General features: G+C 40.4%; 1 protein-coding gene across 2 annotated transcripts in view; it reads right to left on the reverse strand.

The window, feature by feature from the left end:
- SETD3 (SET domain containing 3, actin histidine methyltransferase) overlaps positions 1-17840 on the reverse strand; it is a 53495-nt gene extending 35655 nt beyond the window's left edge. Inside the window, exons 1-3 of one of the 2 annotated variants that reach the window (XM_052693359.1) lie at positions 17702-17840; positions 1768-1877; positions 92-184 (exon numbers count right to left, since the gene is read on the reverse strand). In XM_052693359.1, the coding sequence (XP_052549319.1) occupies positions 92-184; positions 1768-1870 (196 nt within the window). In that variant the 5' untranslated portion in view covers positions 1871-1877; positions 17702-17840. Of the gene's footprint in view, positions 1-91; positions 185-1767; positions 1878-17701 lie in introns of those variants that run through there. The other variant, XM_052693360.1, reaches the window with a different exon arrangement.
- Positions 17841-17920: the final 80 nt, after the last annotated feature.

The raw sequence follows: 17920 nt of genomic DNA on the forward strand, positions 1-17920 counted from the left end.
AAAATCTCTCTTTTAGCTGTCAACAGGAACAAGTCTTAGGGCAAATTAGTACTGTATGAGCCAACCAGCTCTCACAGTCTTCCACACTCACCTTTTTGTTTTTTGCGAATTTTCTCAACAAGTGAACGAATCTGTACATATTCCTCCCATTCCTTACCAGGACCTGGGGTAGGACTGCTGCATTCTGGAAAAAAAAATGCCAAACAACAATATTTAATATATACATTTTAACATCAACAGATAGAAGGTCACAGTTTCACAGTATCTTTACCTGAAGTCTAGTACTTCAGTCCCATGAATGTGTTTGCATGGTAAACACCATCTCTGCTGTTAAAAACATCCTGGTTTTTTGACATGTAATGGCTAGAGACTTTTGAAATTTTCATAGTATAACTCACCCAAGTTATTTTACTTCCATCTGTTTGTCAGATAGAAGAAACACTAGATGTTTAAAAAAAGCTTACAGGAAGAAAGACATTTAGAACCATAACTTTTGTTTTCAATAAGCATCACAATTTACATTAGCCTACTTGCCATTATTCTTACTGTAACGAAAGCAGATAACAATATCACAGAGTTTAACTTCAATAAATGAAGAATTTGCTAGTCCATCTGTTTCATCTACCTAGTTAATGTAATGCTCAAAGATGCATACATACTGGAAGGATAAGCAAAGAAAGACTTAGCCAAGCTTCAGTGTTAGATTAAATCCAATGTTTCTGACAGTGTTCTAAATGCCAGCATGTGGATCTGAGCTATACAAATCCAAGTGGGCAGCTGAAGATTACTTTGTTCAACTGATTTGCAAATCTCTCTGTTGAACAAAATATGGAAGCTTGACAAAAAGAACAGCTGATACTTGGCTTTGCTAAGAAAATTAGATCTATATTTTATTTTTGGTAGCAAAGCACAGGCCAACTGTAGCACAAGCACAAAACTGCTCTGCCAACTCCTTGTCTCCTCTTTATGAGCAATGCTAAGAGAAAATTGATTTTTCAAAGGCAACATTTAGATGTGTCCAGGGTATAAAAATGCAGATCTGTTTTCAACCATGGTGTAGCTTCACTACAGCTGCCAATGACAGTAACAAGCGTGAACAGTATTTTAGCATCATCATATGAATTTGTGTTCCATTTTTCACGTTTTGTAGAAATAATGGATAAACTCCAATTTCCTCAACAAGCGAAACCACCTTTAGTCTACACACCAGACCTGAGCTCTGCAGAAAATTTCTAAGCAGTGATAAAAAAAAGCGTTTTTGCTTTAGACAACAGTAGCAGTGCAGTTGAGTTGTAGTGCTGCTTTCCATTGTTAATTTTTCCACTCTGGTATCAGTTCAAAGTGTTGTTCAAAAGCTTAACAGAAATGGTATAATTCTTGAGGTTTACAAGAAAAATGCTTTTGACAAAGCTGCAATGTTAAGTAATTTACAGCAGTTTTTTGTTTAATTGATCTCACCAAGTGTTTAGGCTTGAGTGGAGACAGTCAAAAGCTACCCAAATACGTTGTGTTGCACAAACACGCATAATAAACCCGCAACAGTAACATATATATCCTATATGTACTGTAATGTACAGGAATGATATGTACATATCTCTTACCATTATATGTAGTGCTATGAAATACACGTTCCTGTATCTGAAATTGGTTGCAAGGTTGGCTGCTTAGAGAACATGAAGTAACTGTTTTGAACAAGATAATGATTGAACATTTTTGATCATTTTGCACATCACCCCTTTTCCTTGAGGGGCAATAAATGAAACTTACTTTGCAACAACTCACTAGTCAGATTCAACAGTTCCTTCGGAGACACTGTCGCTGCAGCTCCTGTACCTGACTTCTGTGTTTTCACTCTGCTTTTCTTCCCCATCTTCCAACTAAAACAGATTAATGAGCACACCATCACCAACTACTAAGAAATCAAACACATTATTGACGAACAGACAGGAAGACAAACAAAATTCTTTCGTCTGCTGATACTAAACACAAGAGTGAGACAGACTGTCCCCGAGGACATGGAGACTATGAAGTCTGGGGGCACAACAAGGCTTCTTTTATCTCCCTAGCAGATAGAGATTAGAGGCTCAAACAACCCAAGTTCACTGTTTCATTTTATCAGCTCTCCCTTGAGTTGCATAATTTAATTTCCCAGCGTCTCTTCTACCATGACAAGCCCTCATGTGCAGACTGGTAAGGAAAGACCCCACAGATTCACATCCTTTATAGTTTATAAAGGAACAACCACAAGCAGTTTATTACGCACGATACAAAATCGAGTTACTTCCTCAGGTCATAGAAAGGCAGAAGATAATATTCATTAGGATATCCATGTGAATTTATACAGAGTATGTAAGCTACAGCTTCTCAAATATGATATAAAGAAAAATATTAAATGATGGTAGGTATTTACGTTACTATTATAAGTGAATGTTGTTTTAAAGACTAGAAAATGATCTTTAGCTGAAGATGCTCTTGTGCAATATAAGAAAATCAATGCTGAAAAATTTACAACACATAACCAATTATATATGAAAAAACCAGCTTAGCTAAGCAACGATACCTGCCATTTTTAAGCAGTAGATGAGTATCCTGATAACACAAGAACTAAATGATAAGTGCGTAGTTTCTCTGTGAAGCTACTTTTTGAATTTAAATTCACATCTACAGATTGTGAAACAGATTTTAAAGCTTAATTCCAATTCTGTAGAAGATTCTGGAATTTTGTATAATCATAGAATGACCTGGGTTGAAAAGGACCACAATGATCATCTGGTTTCAACCCCCCTGCTATGTGCAGGGTCGCCAACACCAGATCAGGCTGCCCACAGGCAGTTTCAAAAGTATTTTTTAATTTGAAATACAATTTCAGAAATTAAGATTTTTTTTTTTCTTATATTAAAACCACGTCTCAGAAAAAAAAAAAGGAAGTATAAACTGGTTTCTCATAACAGCAATGAAAAGACATGCTGTTTGCCAATACATGTATGACTGCAGGGAAAGCACTAAAAAACATAGCTGCATAACTTGCAGAGAAAAAAGCCTTCAGGACTGAGATGCACTGCAAACTTCATAAATATCAGAGGCAGTAGCACAACATTTCAATTAAGGGGTTTTTGTTTGTTTTTTTTTCCCCCAAGTTCACTTTTCTTGTTGTCTTCTGGTTAATACTTTTTAAGTGCAATGCCATGTTCCCTTTCAAATGCACACTGCTTAAAATTCCTGAAATCATTCTGCAAGGAGAGTAAGCTGACAGCAATGATGAATAAGCTTGGTAATACACAACACAGCCACATTTCCAAATATAGTGTATCAGCTGGCTTGGAAAGAAGGATCATGCCAAAACACTGGCAGTGATGGGTGTAAATGATCTTTTTCCCCCTTTAATACTGCTGTCAAAAATGATCCATCTCCTTCCCCTAATACTGCTGTCAAAGAGCAGTCGTGTTGTGTAGGACTTTGAACTTTTTTCCATATCTCACACAAACAGTATTTTGATGAGCTGTAAAATATTCTCCCTTTGACTTACAGCTTTAGAGTGTGCTCACCTAACAGCTTTAGTGGGTAACCATGAGAAGCCTGTATGAAAATCCCAAAATAAGTTTGTCTTTTTTTTTTTTTTTTTTTTCAAATACAGAGATAAAAATACTACTGAGCTTTCTGAAAGGAAATGTTAATACTTATGATATGTGAGAACTTGACCACTTCACAGGGCCACGTTTCCATATGGAAGCAATGCAAAGCAATGGATGACAGGAATACGGATCTTAGCAAACAGTACTTCAAGGGGGAAAAATAGGCAGAAAAAAACCACTAGAATTATTCCATTCCAACTATTAACAAAAAAAATCGTAACTTTTCCTATTCACAAGACCACCAAAAAGTTCATTGCAGCATTTACAAAAACACAGCTGCAGGTAAGTTTAATAGAAAAAAAGTCTAAGACAAGAAATTAAGAAACTATAAAGATATCTTCCTCTCATTCAGTGTGTAAAACTAGAAGCTTCTAGCTTGTAATTGTGTTCAGCAGTGAACATAACTGTTCTAAGGAAATACTTTAAGTATGTTACTATTAGTTTTTAAAAACTCTGAAACTGCCTCTTTCTGTCTTATACACACCTTTCCAGAGATCCCAGAACTCTTGCAATGCTCTCTGTTCCCCTCCACAGCTCTTCATCAACTCCACACTGCCTTCAGAAGCCTCCCCTTCTAGCTGGGCAACATCATCTTTTGTTAAGTTTGGCTACATCTAAATACACTGAGCAAAACTACCACCATTCATGTTGATTGCTGGGCAAACAAGCCAAACATATCCTATTCTCAAGGCAGCTTTCCCTTGAGCAAACTGGCCATGTCATGCTTGAACTCTTCCACTCTGAAATTGAATTGAAAATGTCCAACACGCTGACGGATGAAGAGGGAAGAATGACCAGCAGACAGAACTGACGTGACTGCAGAAGCTTCATTTGCTTCAGCCATTACTTTTGAGTTTACAAAGCAGTAAACCAGTTACTCAAAACTTCACTGAGCTTTTATAACAACCACTGAGTCTGGAATTCCCACAGCAAGAGTTACCTGATTAAGTCAAAGGGATCACCAGCATATTCCTAATGCAGTGGAATGCCATAACATTGCATCACCTTTGGTTCAGATCACTGTAGATGCCAATTACATTATGTCCTCATTCCATAAGTTCCCACCCCACCCATCTTCTTGCCAAACACCAGCACAGAAGGTGAGGGGTGCAAATCCAGAATGGGTGTTAGAAGGACAGAAATGAGTTGATGAGGGCAGACAAGGAGAAGACAAAGAAATTCTCAAGATATGCAAAGAGCAATGGGAGGTGAGCACAGTAGGTGGTTGTGGGACACGTTCCTTGGCTGCTCTGACATGAGTAGGATGTACACAAACCAGGCTTGCAATTTTTTTTTCTTTCCAAAATTGACTGCCTAGACTATGTCATTTTCCCCTCTACTTCTGTTAAGGAAGTGTATAAACATCTTGTATCAACACACAGTGAACATCCAGGGGCTTAAGGGACGTGCCTATAGGCAACTGATATCAGTTCTCCCATCTGTAAGCAGGAGAATGCACTTTATATTCTGTATGACCAGGCTGAATGGGACTTTGGCCTTTTGCTTCCAATACTAGAGTTAAGGGTTGGGTTTTTGTTTTGTTTTTAACTTGAATCTTATGACTGCTGGTAAAGATAAACACATTTTAGTGAATAGAAAGCATGGAATCAAGAAGTGTAAGAACAGCGTAGGTGGAGGAAGATATCTGTGATCTTTAAGAAAATTCAGTTTATACACTTACAATGAACACTATATTTGCTTGTAAAAACCACCTACATCATGTCACTTGGAAACCACATTAACGCTCTCATCTCTCCTGAAGTATTAATCTAGATGTTCCCAGTAAATAAATGGCTGTTACAGTTTCAACGCCTTTCCTTCCAGCTCTCACTCTCATCCTCGTGCTTTAACCCTTCTTGCTATTACCTCTCCCAGCACTACCCTTCCCTTTTTTTCTTCCATTTCCCCCATAAAACTTGACTCAAGAGCACTATGAAAGACAGTATCGTTGCAGTTCACTATGTACCCTTTCTTCAACATGTTTCTGTAGTTGTATTTAAATTGTAAGATTGTAACAAGGTAGTCTTTTCCCCCAACTTTTCAAGGGCATCTGAAATATTACAATATTTCAGTGGTAACAAAAACTAACAGGAAAAAAACACTAAGAAGATTGATGGTAGAAAGCCTACACCATTTCCACTTAAGAATGCATTCTACTTTGAATGCAATGTAAACACAGGACTTCTACCTCAATCTTTTCTTTCTGCAAGCTATCTACCCTACAGAGGCAACAGCCTGAGCAAACAGCTGCTACTTTCCCCAGTATCTTCCTGCTTCTACGAAGCAAAGTTGGGCATTATCCATCTTCTCCCAGAGAGATAGCAAGAAGTTTCTCTGCCTCTTTTTACAGTCTATTATTTTCATCCTTTGCCATCCACTTCTTTTCTCCTGCCAGATTTTTACCATAGAAAGAATCATGACAGCAACCAACAGCAGATCCTTCTGGAGCTACAAGAAAAGCACCACAAAGAGGGATTTTTTTTCAGTGTGTTCATCCAACTTCTTGTGGTCCAGGCTGCATCTGAGTAAGCTTTCTTTCTTTACAAGGATGTAAAACTCCCCAAGCCAGCTTCTCCTATTTCATATGAGTTTCACTTTTATCTCCCCTTGAAAGACCTTATTTAGACACATGACCCATTTGCAATGGGACTGCACATTTCCTCTCTCAAGAGAAGTGAATGAAATAATTTGTCCCCACTTCTTCTCAACAAGAACAGTCTTCCCAAGATAAACTCTGCAAACCTCATGAGTTTTCATTCAGGTATTTCCTCTCTAAGCACTTCCTCCATTATCAGCAAGCAGCTGGATTTTACTCCCTTTCAGGAACCTTTTACCTCTGCCTCTTCTCCCTATTGATTTTCTTTAAGAGATCTGTCAAGCGAGTAGGTCTGAGCCTTGGTGTTCCTTACAGAAAGTACAGAATTGTATCCAAAGTATAGGCATCTACAATTAACTGAATAACGTTTGAAAACAAATGAAACACTGAACATGAGCAAAATCAGAGAAAATAAATATCAGACCAACGCTAAAAATTTATCTCAAGTTTTCACTAATTAAAAGAACTTGGCAACAAATGGTTTGAAATCTACGCCTCTCCTCTTAATGCCTCCAAAGGAATGTTTTTCCTCTTACTAGAGGATGAGTTTGAATACAGATATTGCAGATGAATTCATTCCTATTTCAAAAGCAGTTAACATCAACTAAGTATTTAAAAAATACTAAGAGAACATTGTTGGTTTTGTACTTACTCAGAAAAATCCAGTTCGTGCAAAGCAACTATTTTCCAACAAGATGCTGTTTTTACTTAATTTTACAGCTGGGCTCTTTAGGAAGGCATAAGGCAGTCACGTGGCTGACACGTGCTTCAATAAACCCTGATGTAAAATACATTTTGATTGTTTGTGAAAATACTGCTTACGTGCTTTAAGCTCAACGAGCTGTTTGCTATGGTTACACAATCCCAAAAGCAACCCCTTCCAAAGATAAAAGAGATTTTATAAGGGTTTGGTCCACAAGCAATTGAGAGCAGTTGCTGCCAACAACAACCCTCCTGATGCTCACCTAAGAGAATTCTCTAAAATACACAGTAAAACCATTAATTAAAAAATGCAAACATTGTTCCCAATTTCTACTGCCACAGCTATACATAACACTTGTAGGGGTATATTGCTTTTCTCAGATACAAGCATTTCAGCTGTACAGGTGTATCACAAAGTAACATACTATCACAAGTCGAATTCCGAACGGTGGTATGCTAAAACAGGAACTAGCAACTGTGTGCTACCTCCTGTAGCTAAACAGATTTCCAGGAGTTCCATACAGCCACAAAAATCCCATCAATTTTCAAAACAGCTCCTGTGATGGTTTAACATGACCTGTCCTGCTTCCCAATGCTGCATGCCAACAACAATCAGATTTCTCTGCAGAGTGAGTTCAGACAGAGGCTTCCTGAAAGTTTGAGAGAGCCTTGGATGCAATTGAAGATTATGGCAATGGTATCTAAGCATTATCATGCAATATATCATATATATCATGCAATTTGCTTTTTGAGTCCCCAAATACAGATTTCATGTGGGTCAGCCCTCACAGCAACTGCTTCTTAGTCAACAATCTGAATAATTTTAATGATCAAAAGAGAGGACACCTCTTTAAAACAGAACTCCACCTAACTTGGCTCTTTCCACCACTCCTTCCTTTGAAAAAAAATAAAATATGTATTCTGGTACTGAATGCAAATTCTTTAGAATGTACAAAAAAAAAAAACCACAAAAACAAATTAGATGTTGATTGATATATCTATCATTATATTACACTGTCTGCTTCACACAGCACACAGAGTGGAATAAAGTCTGCTTGAACAGTAAGAAGTTCTGGTGTATCACTGCATAAATTGTTATTATTATTTTTTAAAGTCCTCTAATTGTATTATAGTCAATGACATAACTAGCACAAAACTAGGGAACAACATATATTCCAATTAAGTGGACTGTCTCCAAGGAAGAGATTTAAAGCCAAAGATGCTTAATGTCAAGGACTACCATTTAATTGCAACAATAATTCCACCTAAGTAGAATGCCCTCAAGCAACTTAGCAGAAATAGGGCCCTTGATTATTTCTATGCAGTGGAAAAAAAAATTAAGTCTATCAGTTCTGTTTATTTTTTGTTTTAATACCTTTGTCTACCCTCTGCTTTCTGCACATATTGCAACTCCAACACCATTTACCATTGCGAGCTGACTGCTCCTTCCAGATAATTACAATCATTACAGGACAGCCCACATCTCTAATCACAGCACAGGCAGCAGATGCCATAGATGCTCCTCCCAGCATCTGGGATTTTCTAATGTGACTAATCCAAGCATTAAGAACCTCATCCAAGCTGCGAGGTGACACAGAATGTAACCATACAAAGACACCACTGGCCCTTCATTCTGAAGGGCTTCCTACTCACACACATTCCTTACAACACTTACATGCTGATAAAAACCCTTGCAAATATCCCTACCAGACAGTACAGAGGAAGGAAGATATCCACAGCACCAAACAAGTTTGCAGAGACCTCAGGATCTGCTCCACGTTACATGGCAGCACACACAACTCCTGCCCTCAAAATGAGTTTAATTATATCTTCATCTCTTCTAACAGCATACACAGGCTGACCGTTCCAGAACCACAAATCCCTTCACGACCTTTATTTGAGCACTCAGTTGACATTACCCAGTGTATGTGAATCTGTTAATATGGGAATTAAGGGCAGAATTTGGGCAGTAACTTTAAAGTAACTGCTGTTTTTCTCTGGATAACATCACAGTTTCTGCTAACTTTTCTCCACACTAATGTATGTTGGCACCACACTCTCACTAGCAGTGCTTGGGATTGCTATCAGACCACCAAGAAGACCTCCCCCTCCACCCCCCCAAATGGATACAGAAATGTATATTCAAAGCATAACAATGCAAAGGACACCAGGCTTTGGCCATGAACCACAGCACATACTTGTCTGAACACACATTCACACAAATATATATATTTTGAAAAGCTTTTACTATGAAAGCCTAAATTATGTGATGCAATCTAGGATTTAATACAGTTGGAAGGCCTTCCCAACTCGCTCATCTTAAGTCTACTCCCCATTTAGTAGGGAAATCATGACCAACTTGGAAGAAGAGATTAGACATTTTAGCTGAAATCCTGGCAGTAATTCTAGACCTTGGAAGTGAAGGAGCAGGTTCCTCTTAGCCTCTTTTCATCTCTTGGCATTCATAGTTGGCAACCTGAACCCTCAGAGGTTCCAAGTTAACTCAAAGTGACAATGTAGGGGGTTTGAAATGAAAGCTTCTAACACAAGCATTTATTGGATTATGAGGTATAAGAAAGGTGCAGAAATATTAAATGTATTTGGCCTCAGCTCTGAGTTTTCAGGTGTTTAATAAATTATATATAGTTTGATAAAGATGTATACAGATCACAAGGCACTGTAAACTGCTATGAAATGTTAATCTTCACACTTCAGAACAAGTAGGGTAGGCATAGTAGTAGATCTGTTTGTTCTGGTGTTTATTTGCATGTTTGCAGGTGACAAAACAAACCAAAGCAAAGATTTTAAACATTTATTTTAGCACAGAGGTGCCAATTGTAAATGCATTGCTCCCTGCACTCCCAGAATGCAATCAGGAAGAATATTCCTCCTCCTGCACTGCCTCAGACCACAAAAGCCCCACGCCATGTCACTGACCTATCCTGCCCACCAGAGGAAGCATGTGACCAGACCCTACAAGTGTTCAGATAAGGAGCTGCAAACAACTACAGGACCCCACAAATCCCTATGAAGCCTGAGTATCTCTTATCTCCAGCTCTTCCAAACTGATAGCTAAAAACATTGGAATATCTGCACTCCTATTTTACTGGGACTGCCTCTGCACAATCAGGGTATAAGAAGGGGAAAAAAGCATCAGCATGACTCCTGACAAGAGTGCTATCAATATTAGTATTAATATCCTGCTTCCCAGCTCTTGTACTAAGGAGTTTGCTACTTCCACAAACAGAACTGTTATCCTTTAATCTGACAAGTCACCAGATACAGACATGACATCCACAGTGGAAGCAACCAAGGAATTCTTCCTTAAAGAGCACAAGTGACAGTGCCAATATGAGCACTGACCACGTCCATGCAGGGGCTGCCCCTGACACCTCACTGCTCTGTCTGTGTACACCACAGAAAATGCATTCTGGAAGCAGCAACGTGCGAAAACATGTTCAAGCCAGGTCTTGGCCATTCATCTGATCTGACATTTCTGAACTTGTTGGAAAATAAAGTTGTATCCTTAGAGAAGATGAAATGTTTCTCAAAGTTGCAAAGACTTTTGCTTTCCTCAAGCACAGGAATAAGGCCCTGGTGGAACATATTCAAGCTGCATCACTACATTAACTTCCCATCTTCAAAGCAAGTATACACTAAAACTATGGCTGCAGTTTCAAAGAGTTTGCAGCACAAGTCTTTAGTCGCTTGTATCATCAGAAAAAAAGTAAAACTTAAACTATTTCTACCTCTGCTCCACTTCCAGAGAACAGCTACAAAGACACTGCAAAGTAAAGCAAGCATTTATCACATTAAGCTGTTGCTTCACCTTAGTCTTCCAAATGCCCATACTTCAACAACATTGCAGCAGTTTCCTCTATTCAGACATTGATCTAAAGGTTTAATAAGCCAGAGAAACAGGCTGTGTGAGTCAGGCATCCTAAAATGATAAGAGAACTGCAACATTACCTGCTGTTGTTTTAAAAGCAGGACTTGCATTTTTTTTTCATTTTTACATAAAGCTGTGAGACAGAGAAAAAAATGCTACTTTATGATCCCTTGCAGACCTCACTTTTATTCCCCAGCATCATCTAGGAATGAAGTCAGAAATAACTGAGTGCTGACTTTTAAAAAAGGAGAAAAGAGATACTGATCTGCATCTGACTACCATGTGAGAACACAACAGTCATTTTCTGTAGCTTCAAGCTTTTACATGGAACAGTTTCTTCACTGTAGAGCACACAAAGCCTCTCCAATTGGTCTGACAATGCCAGCTTCGTTTTGCTCTTGACAGACAGAATCAGATGCAGCATGCTCCAGAGGGAATGGACGGTTCTCTATTTTAAGGAGTTAATATATTAATATGCTGCCAATGCAACTGTGCATAGCAAAGTGGAAGATTAGACGCTGTTGCCGGTCACCCAAGGCAGACAGCTATTCTCCCTTTCTCACCAGACAACCCATGCTACTTTCCACAGGTCTAAAAATAATGCTCCAGCAAGCATAGGTCCTCGAAGAACGAATCCATCCATACATAGCTGAGCTTCCTGCTGAGACACTATTTGGAGAAGGTAGCTTCCAAAGAAAAGATTACCCAGTCACAAGATTATAAACGCGTGTATTAATGTCAGGAGTATCAAAACCCAGGCGGTATTTCATTCTTCATAGTGAGTAGCAGTAGTTATAAAAATGCTGCTGGTTGAAAGATGTTAGCAATGGAACATCAAAAACTGTTGCAATACATCAGTTTCATCAAGTTCCTGAACCTGAGCAGCTCTAGCAATGCCACGCAGAAGCCCATGGCCCACCCACATTACAGTTCTATGCAGCACTCACCCAGAAGGCTGTGAGCCAGTTTTGAAAAGCCCATTTTATGTGTAAAACTAAAAGCTGAGCATGACAAACGGGTCACAGGGTTTTAAACACACAATAGCAACTATTCCCTAATAACACGTTCCTTAAGAAGCAAGCTATGCAGATGCATTAAAGAATTGCTTTTGTATCAAGGGTTGAACTGGTAGAACTCAAATTAATATTTAAAGATGTGCAAGGGACCAGCAAAGACTAGAAGAAATGAATATTTTAAGATATATCTTATATATAATACATATAATATATCTTACATAAATATAATTTAAGATAATATATTTTATCACTAGTTTTAAAGAACTAAGAAGCCCAAATTTGTAAACCTCTTTTAAACTATTAATAGTCAACAGAATAGGAAATTTGTGACAATTCAATATACTCCCATTAAACTCCTCTTCCTTCAAGAAGAGCAATTAAAAAAAAAAATAAAATAAAAAAATAAGGTGTGGCAATTTTCAGAGCAGCAGAACAATTGTTTTGATGTGAACACTGAAATGCTGTTGCACACATACAAGAAGGTGACAAAGCCCCCCTAAGCATAACTTTTTACTTTCAGACAATACTTTTCAAAGTTGTAATAGTCCACTGCATTTCAGAAAAAAAATGTAGCATGAAATGCTCCAACAAACCTCACATAGCTTCCCACAGTCAGAGAACCAATGCAGAAAGGTAACTCAGTATTTACTAACTCAGCAAGTGTTCTTGGTTTCACTAACTGTGCTCTACTTGCCTAACACTTTCACCTATTCCAGGAGAACAGCTTTGAGAACCGAAGGATAGAAAGTGACATTCTGATACTCTTTCATTTTTAAGACCTGTAAACAGGTGAGACTTCTCAACAGTCACTTCCTCCATGCTCAGAAATGGTCTGTTGCTGCATGCAGGATGTTACGCAAAGGTGAGAAGAAAGCAGCATGAATGACTGTTGCCATTTAACCTAATTTATTGCTCAGCACAGTGCTAATGTGGTGTGGGATATCCATTTGGCCAGTTGGGGACAGCTGTCCTGGTTCTGTACACTCCCTGCCGCCCACTGACAAGTCAAGTGAGAAGCTGAAGTGTCCTTGGTTTAGTGCAAGCAATGATCTTCAATAACTAGAACAGTTAACAACATTATTCTCATTCTTAATCCAAATAGCACTATAGCAGCTGCTAGGAAGAAAATTAACTCTATCCCAGCTACTGAACAGGGTACTTCTGACAAAACTCAAACAACAAAACAGAAGAGGTAGAAAGCGAGCCACATGACATGAAGGAAGATGCGAGACATTGAGTGCAAGGATGAAGTTAAGAAAGCCAGAGCCCGTTTGGGGTTTAACCTGGTAAGGAACATGAAGACACTTCCAAACACATGAAGGGCAAGGTGACTGGGATTGCTCACCATGGAATTATGAAGAGTAAGCCACACTTGACCAACAGATGTTACTTACCTCTATTAAGGCCTCTGAAACTATTGCCATCACATACTCATGGACAGGCTGACAGAGTATCAGTCAGTGAGGCAGGCTGCAAACTGGCTGAACTGCTGGGTTTAAAGAGTTATAACAAGCAGCACAAAGTTCAACAGGAGGCACTCACTAGTGGCATACCCTGAAGTCATTACTGGGACAAATGCTGTTTACTACCTGCTCTGCTGATCTAAACAATAGGACAGCATACATACAGAAAACAAACTTTATCACAAAGTGAAAATAAGAGTGTCTCAGATGGGCCCTAAAACCAATCCAACTCCTTGAAGGCCTGGCTGGGGAGGAAACAGTCTGCACCTCATGCTTGGTTATCAAAAACCCTTTTCCCAGAGGAGCTCATAGCTTAAAGGGACTAAGTTATCACTGCACAAGCATCAAAGTAAGACCCAGCATATCAGAGACACTGGACTGTCAATGCAGGTTCTGAGGGAAAGAAAAAAAACAACTTCATACTACACCTTTTACCTGCCTCACTAAAACAACACCACATAAAAACTTTGGTCAGTAGAGCTTTAAAGTACTAAGACAAAGATCTACTTCTACTACTTGCTAAGAAACATAGGCAGTATTTACCAGTGACTTAAGTTTTATTGAGTTAAATAATTCAACCATTGTGTATCATATCCTGCATATGCATACAAACTAAGAGCTGAGCTACATGCAAAACTTTAAAATCCAACTGCAAGCAAAAGAGCTCCAGAGATGCATTCACCTCCAGCGCAGGTTATTGACACTCTTCGCAAAAGTGACTGCAAAGCAAAAACAGACACAATTTATACTCCATGCTCAGCTACAATAACTTCAGTCTATAATAACAGGCTAGTTGAAAACTCCAGCGGTTCAAGCACTGTTGTCCAATCACTTCCACAAGAGCTGAATCACCTCTTTCAGAAATCAGGGACACAGAAGAATAAAATAAGACAGTACATAGCTGCTAATCTATCATTCTCTTTGACCTGGTTTTGGCTAGGATAGAGTTTGTTTTCTTCCTACAGGCTGCAAAGGTGCTGTGTTTTGGATTTAGGACAGCTGATAACACATCAATGTTTACTTGTTGATCAGTGTTTATACCAAATCAAGGACTTATTTGCTCCTAACATTTAACAGTCTAACAGCAGTACCAAAAATCCTTCTGAAAAGCATAGGATATCTCAAAAGAGAAGTTATACTCCATTTTGATTTTTAATAGGACATCAGCAACTATAGTCCCAGAAACATGCTTTTTGCTCATGTTGTACTACCTGGATGTGAATAGCTTCAAAGCTTGTAAACATCTGTTCATATATACACATAGGAGATAAAACCTACCTCAACCAAATCTTTCCCACCTCAGCATGCTTCAGAACAGGGCCAGAAAGACGAGCAGAATTCTCCCTGCAGCTGACAGGTCTGCTGCTCTGGCCTGGTAACTGATTCCAGAACTGAATGTGAGCCTTCAGTGCCAATTCTTCCCCACTTCAAAAAGTAAGGAACACAAGAGGCATGAGTAGAATTGCTGAACAGTACGGGAAGGGTAGAGGACAGGGATAGACTGAACAACCAGAATAGTCATTTGGTGGAAAAGCCAATGTAGGACAAGTAGCTAAAAACAGAAAAAGGGAACAGAGAAGGTTACGGCAGACAAAGGGCAAGTACAAGAATGTAAAGCAATGTTGAAAACACTCTTGGGCACTGAATTTGTCTTTGAATTACTAAAATACAAACCTCTTCAAAGTGGGGCTCCAAATAGATCACAGCTATACAACATCACTGGAGCACACTTAAGATAACATCACAAAGTAGTTTACTTTTAGAATTTACACTCAGTAAAGCACTATTAAGCACCCAAAATCAGGTACAGGAAACTGAAGCCTCTCTAAGTTAGCTGGCAAAGGGTAGCTAGAATTCAACTCTTAATCCCTTGTTTGCTATGAAAAAAAATGGTACCACCACAGGTTTGTCAGCATCCATGCAAGTCTACAGTGTCTAGAAAACAGAATGTTGAACCACTGCTACACATATGCAGTCTGCAAAGAACAAGCTTCATTATTCTCTCCTTAACCTGAAGCTAAGATGGGGTCAATTGTATGCAAATGCTACTGCGATACTGGGGAGCAGCCACTCTTCACAGTAGCAGTAAAATAAATCCCTACAATAAGCAAAATCCTTATTTGATCTGCTTACAAAGAAAACTGACACCAAGTCCAGCTAATTATTTGGGAGCTAATCTCAAACACGTTCAGTTTTCTAACTAGAATTCAAGAGAATACCCAGGGCAATATTCTGACCTGGGATACTGAAGATGCTCCTATATCTACATAATACCACAGTCCTGTCAGTTTGACTTCTGTTTCACTTCAGTTGCTAGTTAGATATTACATTCAAGACTGCCTCAAATTAATAATTTCTTACCCAAAGTCTAATTCAAAAGTAAATCAAAATGCCAAAGGGTAAAGGAGAGTGCCTAAATCCAAGACAACAGCCCAAATCTATGTACATATTTTATAATTACTATCACCAGCTTGCTAATTGTGAACTGCTACACTGAGAGCTGTAGTACTGTACATCCACCCTCACCCGCCTTCTGCAGAACTTACTTAGGCAGAAGGAATGCTGCTTACTATAAACACCTCGCTGATCTTCAAGGGAAGACAACTTACTAGCTGCCATGCAGGAAACAAGCCAGGCTCTTTTTTAATGATTAATACATTCAGTGCCTCCCCTTTGAGCCATCCCCTCCTAACTATTTAACCAGAAAAGTAAAAAAATAAGCACAGAAAACAGGTAAATGGACTGTTAAACTCTGCCACTTCACTCCATTTCTGTCGTTTTGTTGCTTTGAGTTTAGCTCTTCCTGAAGACTAACAGATCTGCAAATTCCTTCCGAGCAGAATTAATGAAAAAATTTCGTTCAATGTTTTTGAATGTCTGTTTTTATTTCAATTATTAACCTCGTGTCACCATAACATAGCTTTGAGGAATGAAGCAAATTATCCAGTTGACTGCAGCTACCAGAACACAGCCTAAACAACCCAGCTTCCAGAACTACTTGGTGCTTGTGCCACAGGCATCAGGGCTTGGTCTCGAACAGTGGTCTACTGAACACTCATATGGTGACAGGGAAGCTACAGATCCCCTGTGATCTTTAACACTCTCACACCACCTCTTTCTTTCAACAAAAAGAACTACAACTCATTTATTGAGGACTACCCAATATGTCAGTTAAATCCCAGAATCAGCACCACTACGGTGAAGTATAAAGCTCTAGATACATAGACCTCCTGTGCTACAGAGGTATTTTCAACTGTATTTCAGCCCAGCTAGCTCAACATAACTCAAAGCTCTATCAAAGCACAAGTTGACATGCTTGAACTTCTACCATCTTAAGTTACTTAACAGAGTAAAGTTATCTGGAAGCATTCCTGCCTTCCCACCATCACACCATTCCCTGCAGCTTGTACTTATCGGCTTATTATTTTACACCAGGAACCAGACGCAAGGCATTCAGAACAGTACAGCCATTTACTCACCTACAGTACTCAACTACAGTAGTTTCAATACACTGTGGCTTTTTATTTGATTTTTTAAACAAGCTTACAACTGAAAGCAGAAGAGTTAAGACATTAAGGTAATGTTACTAACACCCACAGAATGGAGGCATCTTTTGAAGAGACAGGTGGTTGTGTTGCACACCCTCAGAAGGGAGAAAGAATTTGCACTCAACTTCATCTCACGCACAAAATTAAGTTCACAGAAGAGCAGGTACCAGGCCTCTCATCCCAAGCTCCACACTGCAAAGAACAGCTTCCAGAAGGAAGGCTGAGGTTGTTCTGATGGCTCAGTGCAGCGTTTGGGCAGCAAATCAATTGCAGATGGAAAATTTAGGAAGTCGTTCTGAACTAAAGACAATTGTGGAGCACAGCTTCACTTAAGCAACCCGTAGCGAGCACGCTGGGCGGGAAAAGGATGAAGAACAGCTGTGCAAAGTTGGGTTTCAGCAGCCTCAGGGGGCGACCTCCGTGTAGGCAAACAGCTTAACTGACACTCGGAAGAAGTATTTAACGGCAGCCCCACGGGAACCGGCGCTGGGGAGCGGGAGGGTCGGCGTCAGCGAACGGAGGGAGCGGGCAGCGTGCGAAGCGCGGCACGCACAGGGATTACATCACGGGGAAAGCAGCTCCAAGCGGGGCGTCCCGCTCCGGCCTCCGAGGGCGAGGCTGAGCGGAGGGGGTCGCGCCGGGCTTCCCTCAGGCCGACCCAGGCGGAGAGGCGGAGAAGGGAGAAACGCGGCGGCGGGCGGGAAGCGACGGGCCGGCGAGGCCTGGGCCGGCGGAGCGCGCCCGCGGCACAGGAAGGGAGGCGGCGGGGCGGGCCGCGGAGGGACGGGCTCCAGGAACGACACCGCCGCGCGGGAGGCCGACGCCCGAGGGGTCCCCGGCACAACCTCCACTTACCTCCCGCGCGGAGCGGCCGCGGCCTCGGCTGCTGGGAGCGGCGCCGAACCCAGGCCGTCCCTCCGCCGGACGCCGCTGCCCGCGGGTGGGGAGGCGGAGGCCGAGCGAGGCCCAACCCCGCTCAGCCAGCGCACGGCCCCGCCCCCGCGCCGCCATTGGTCCAACTGCGGCCGCACGGGAGGCTCCGCCCCCAGAGGGACGCTCGGCGACCAATCCGTA

This window comes from Tympanuchus pallidicinctus, unplaced genomic scaffold, assembly GCF_026119805.1.
Source record: "Tympanuchus pallidicinctus isolate F22 unplaced genomic scaffold, pur_lepc_1.0 scaffold3, whole genome shotgun sequence".
Taxonomy (NCBI): Eukaryota; Metazoa; Chordata; class Aves; order Galliformes; family Phasianidae; genus Tympanuchus; species Tympanuchus pallidicinctus.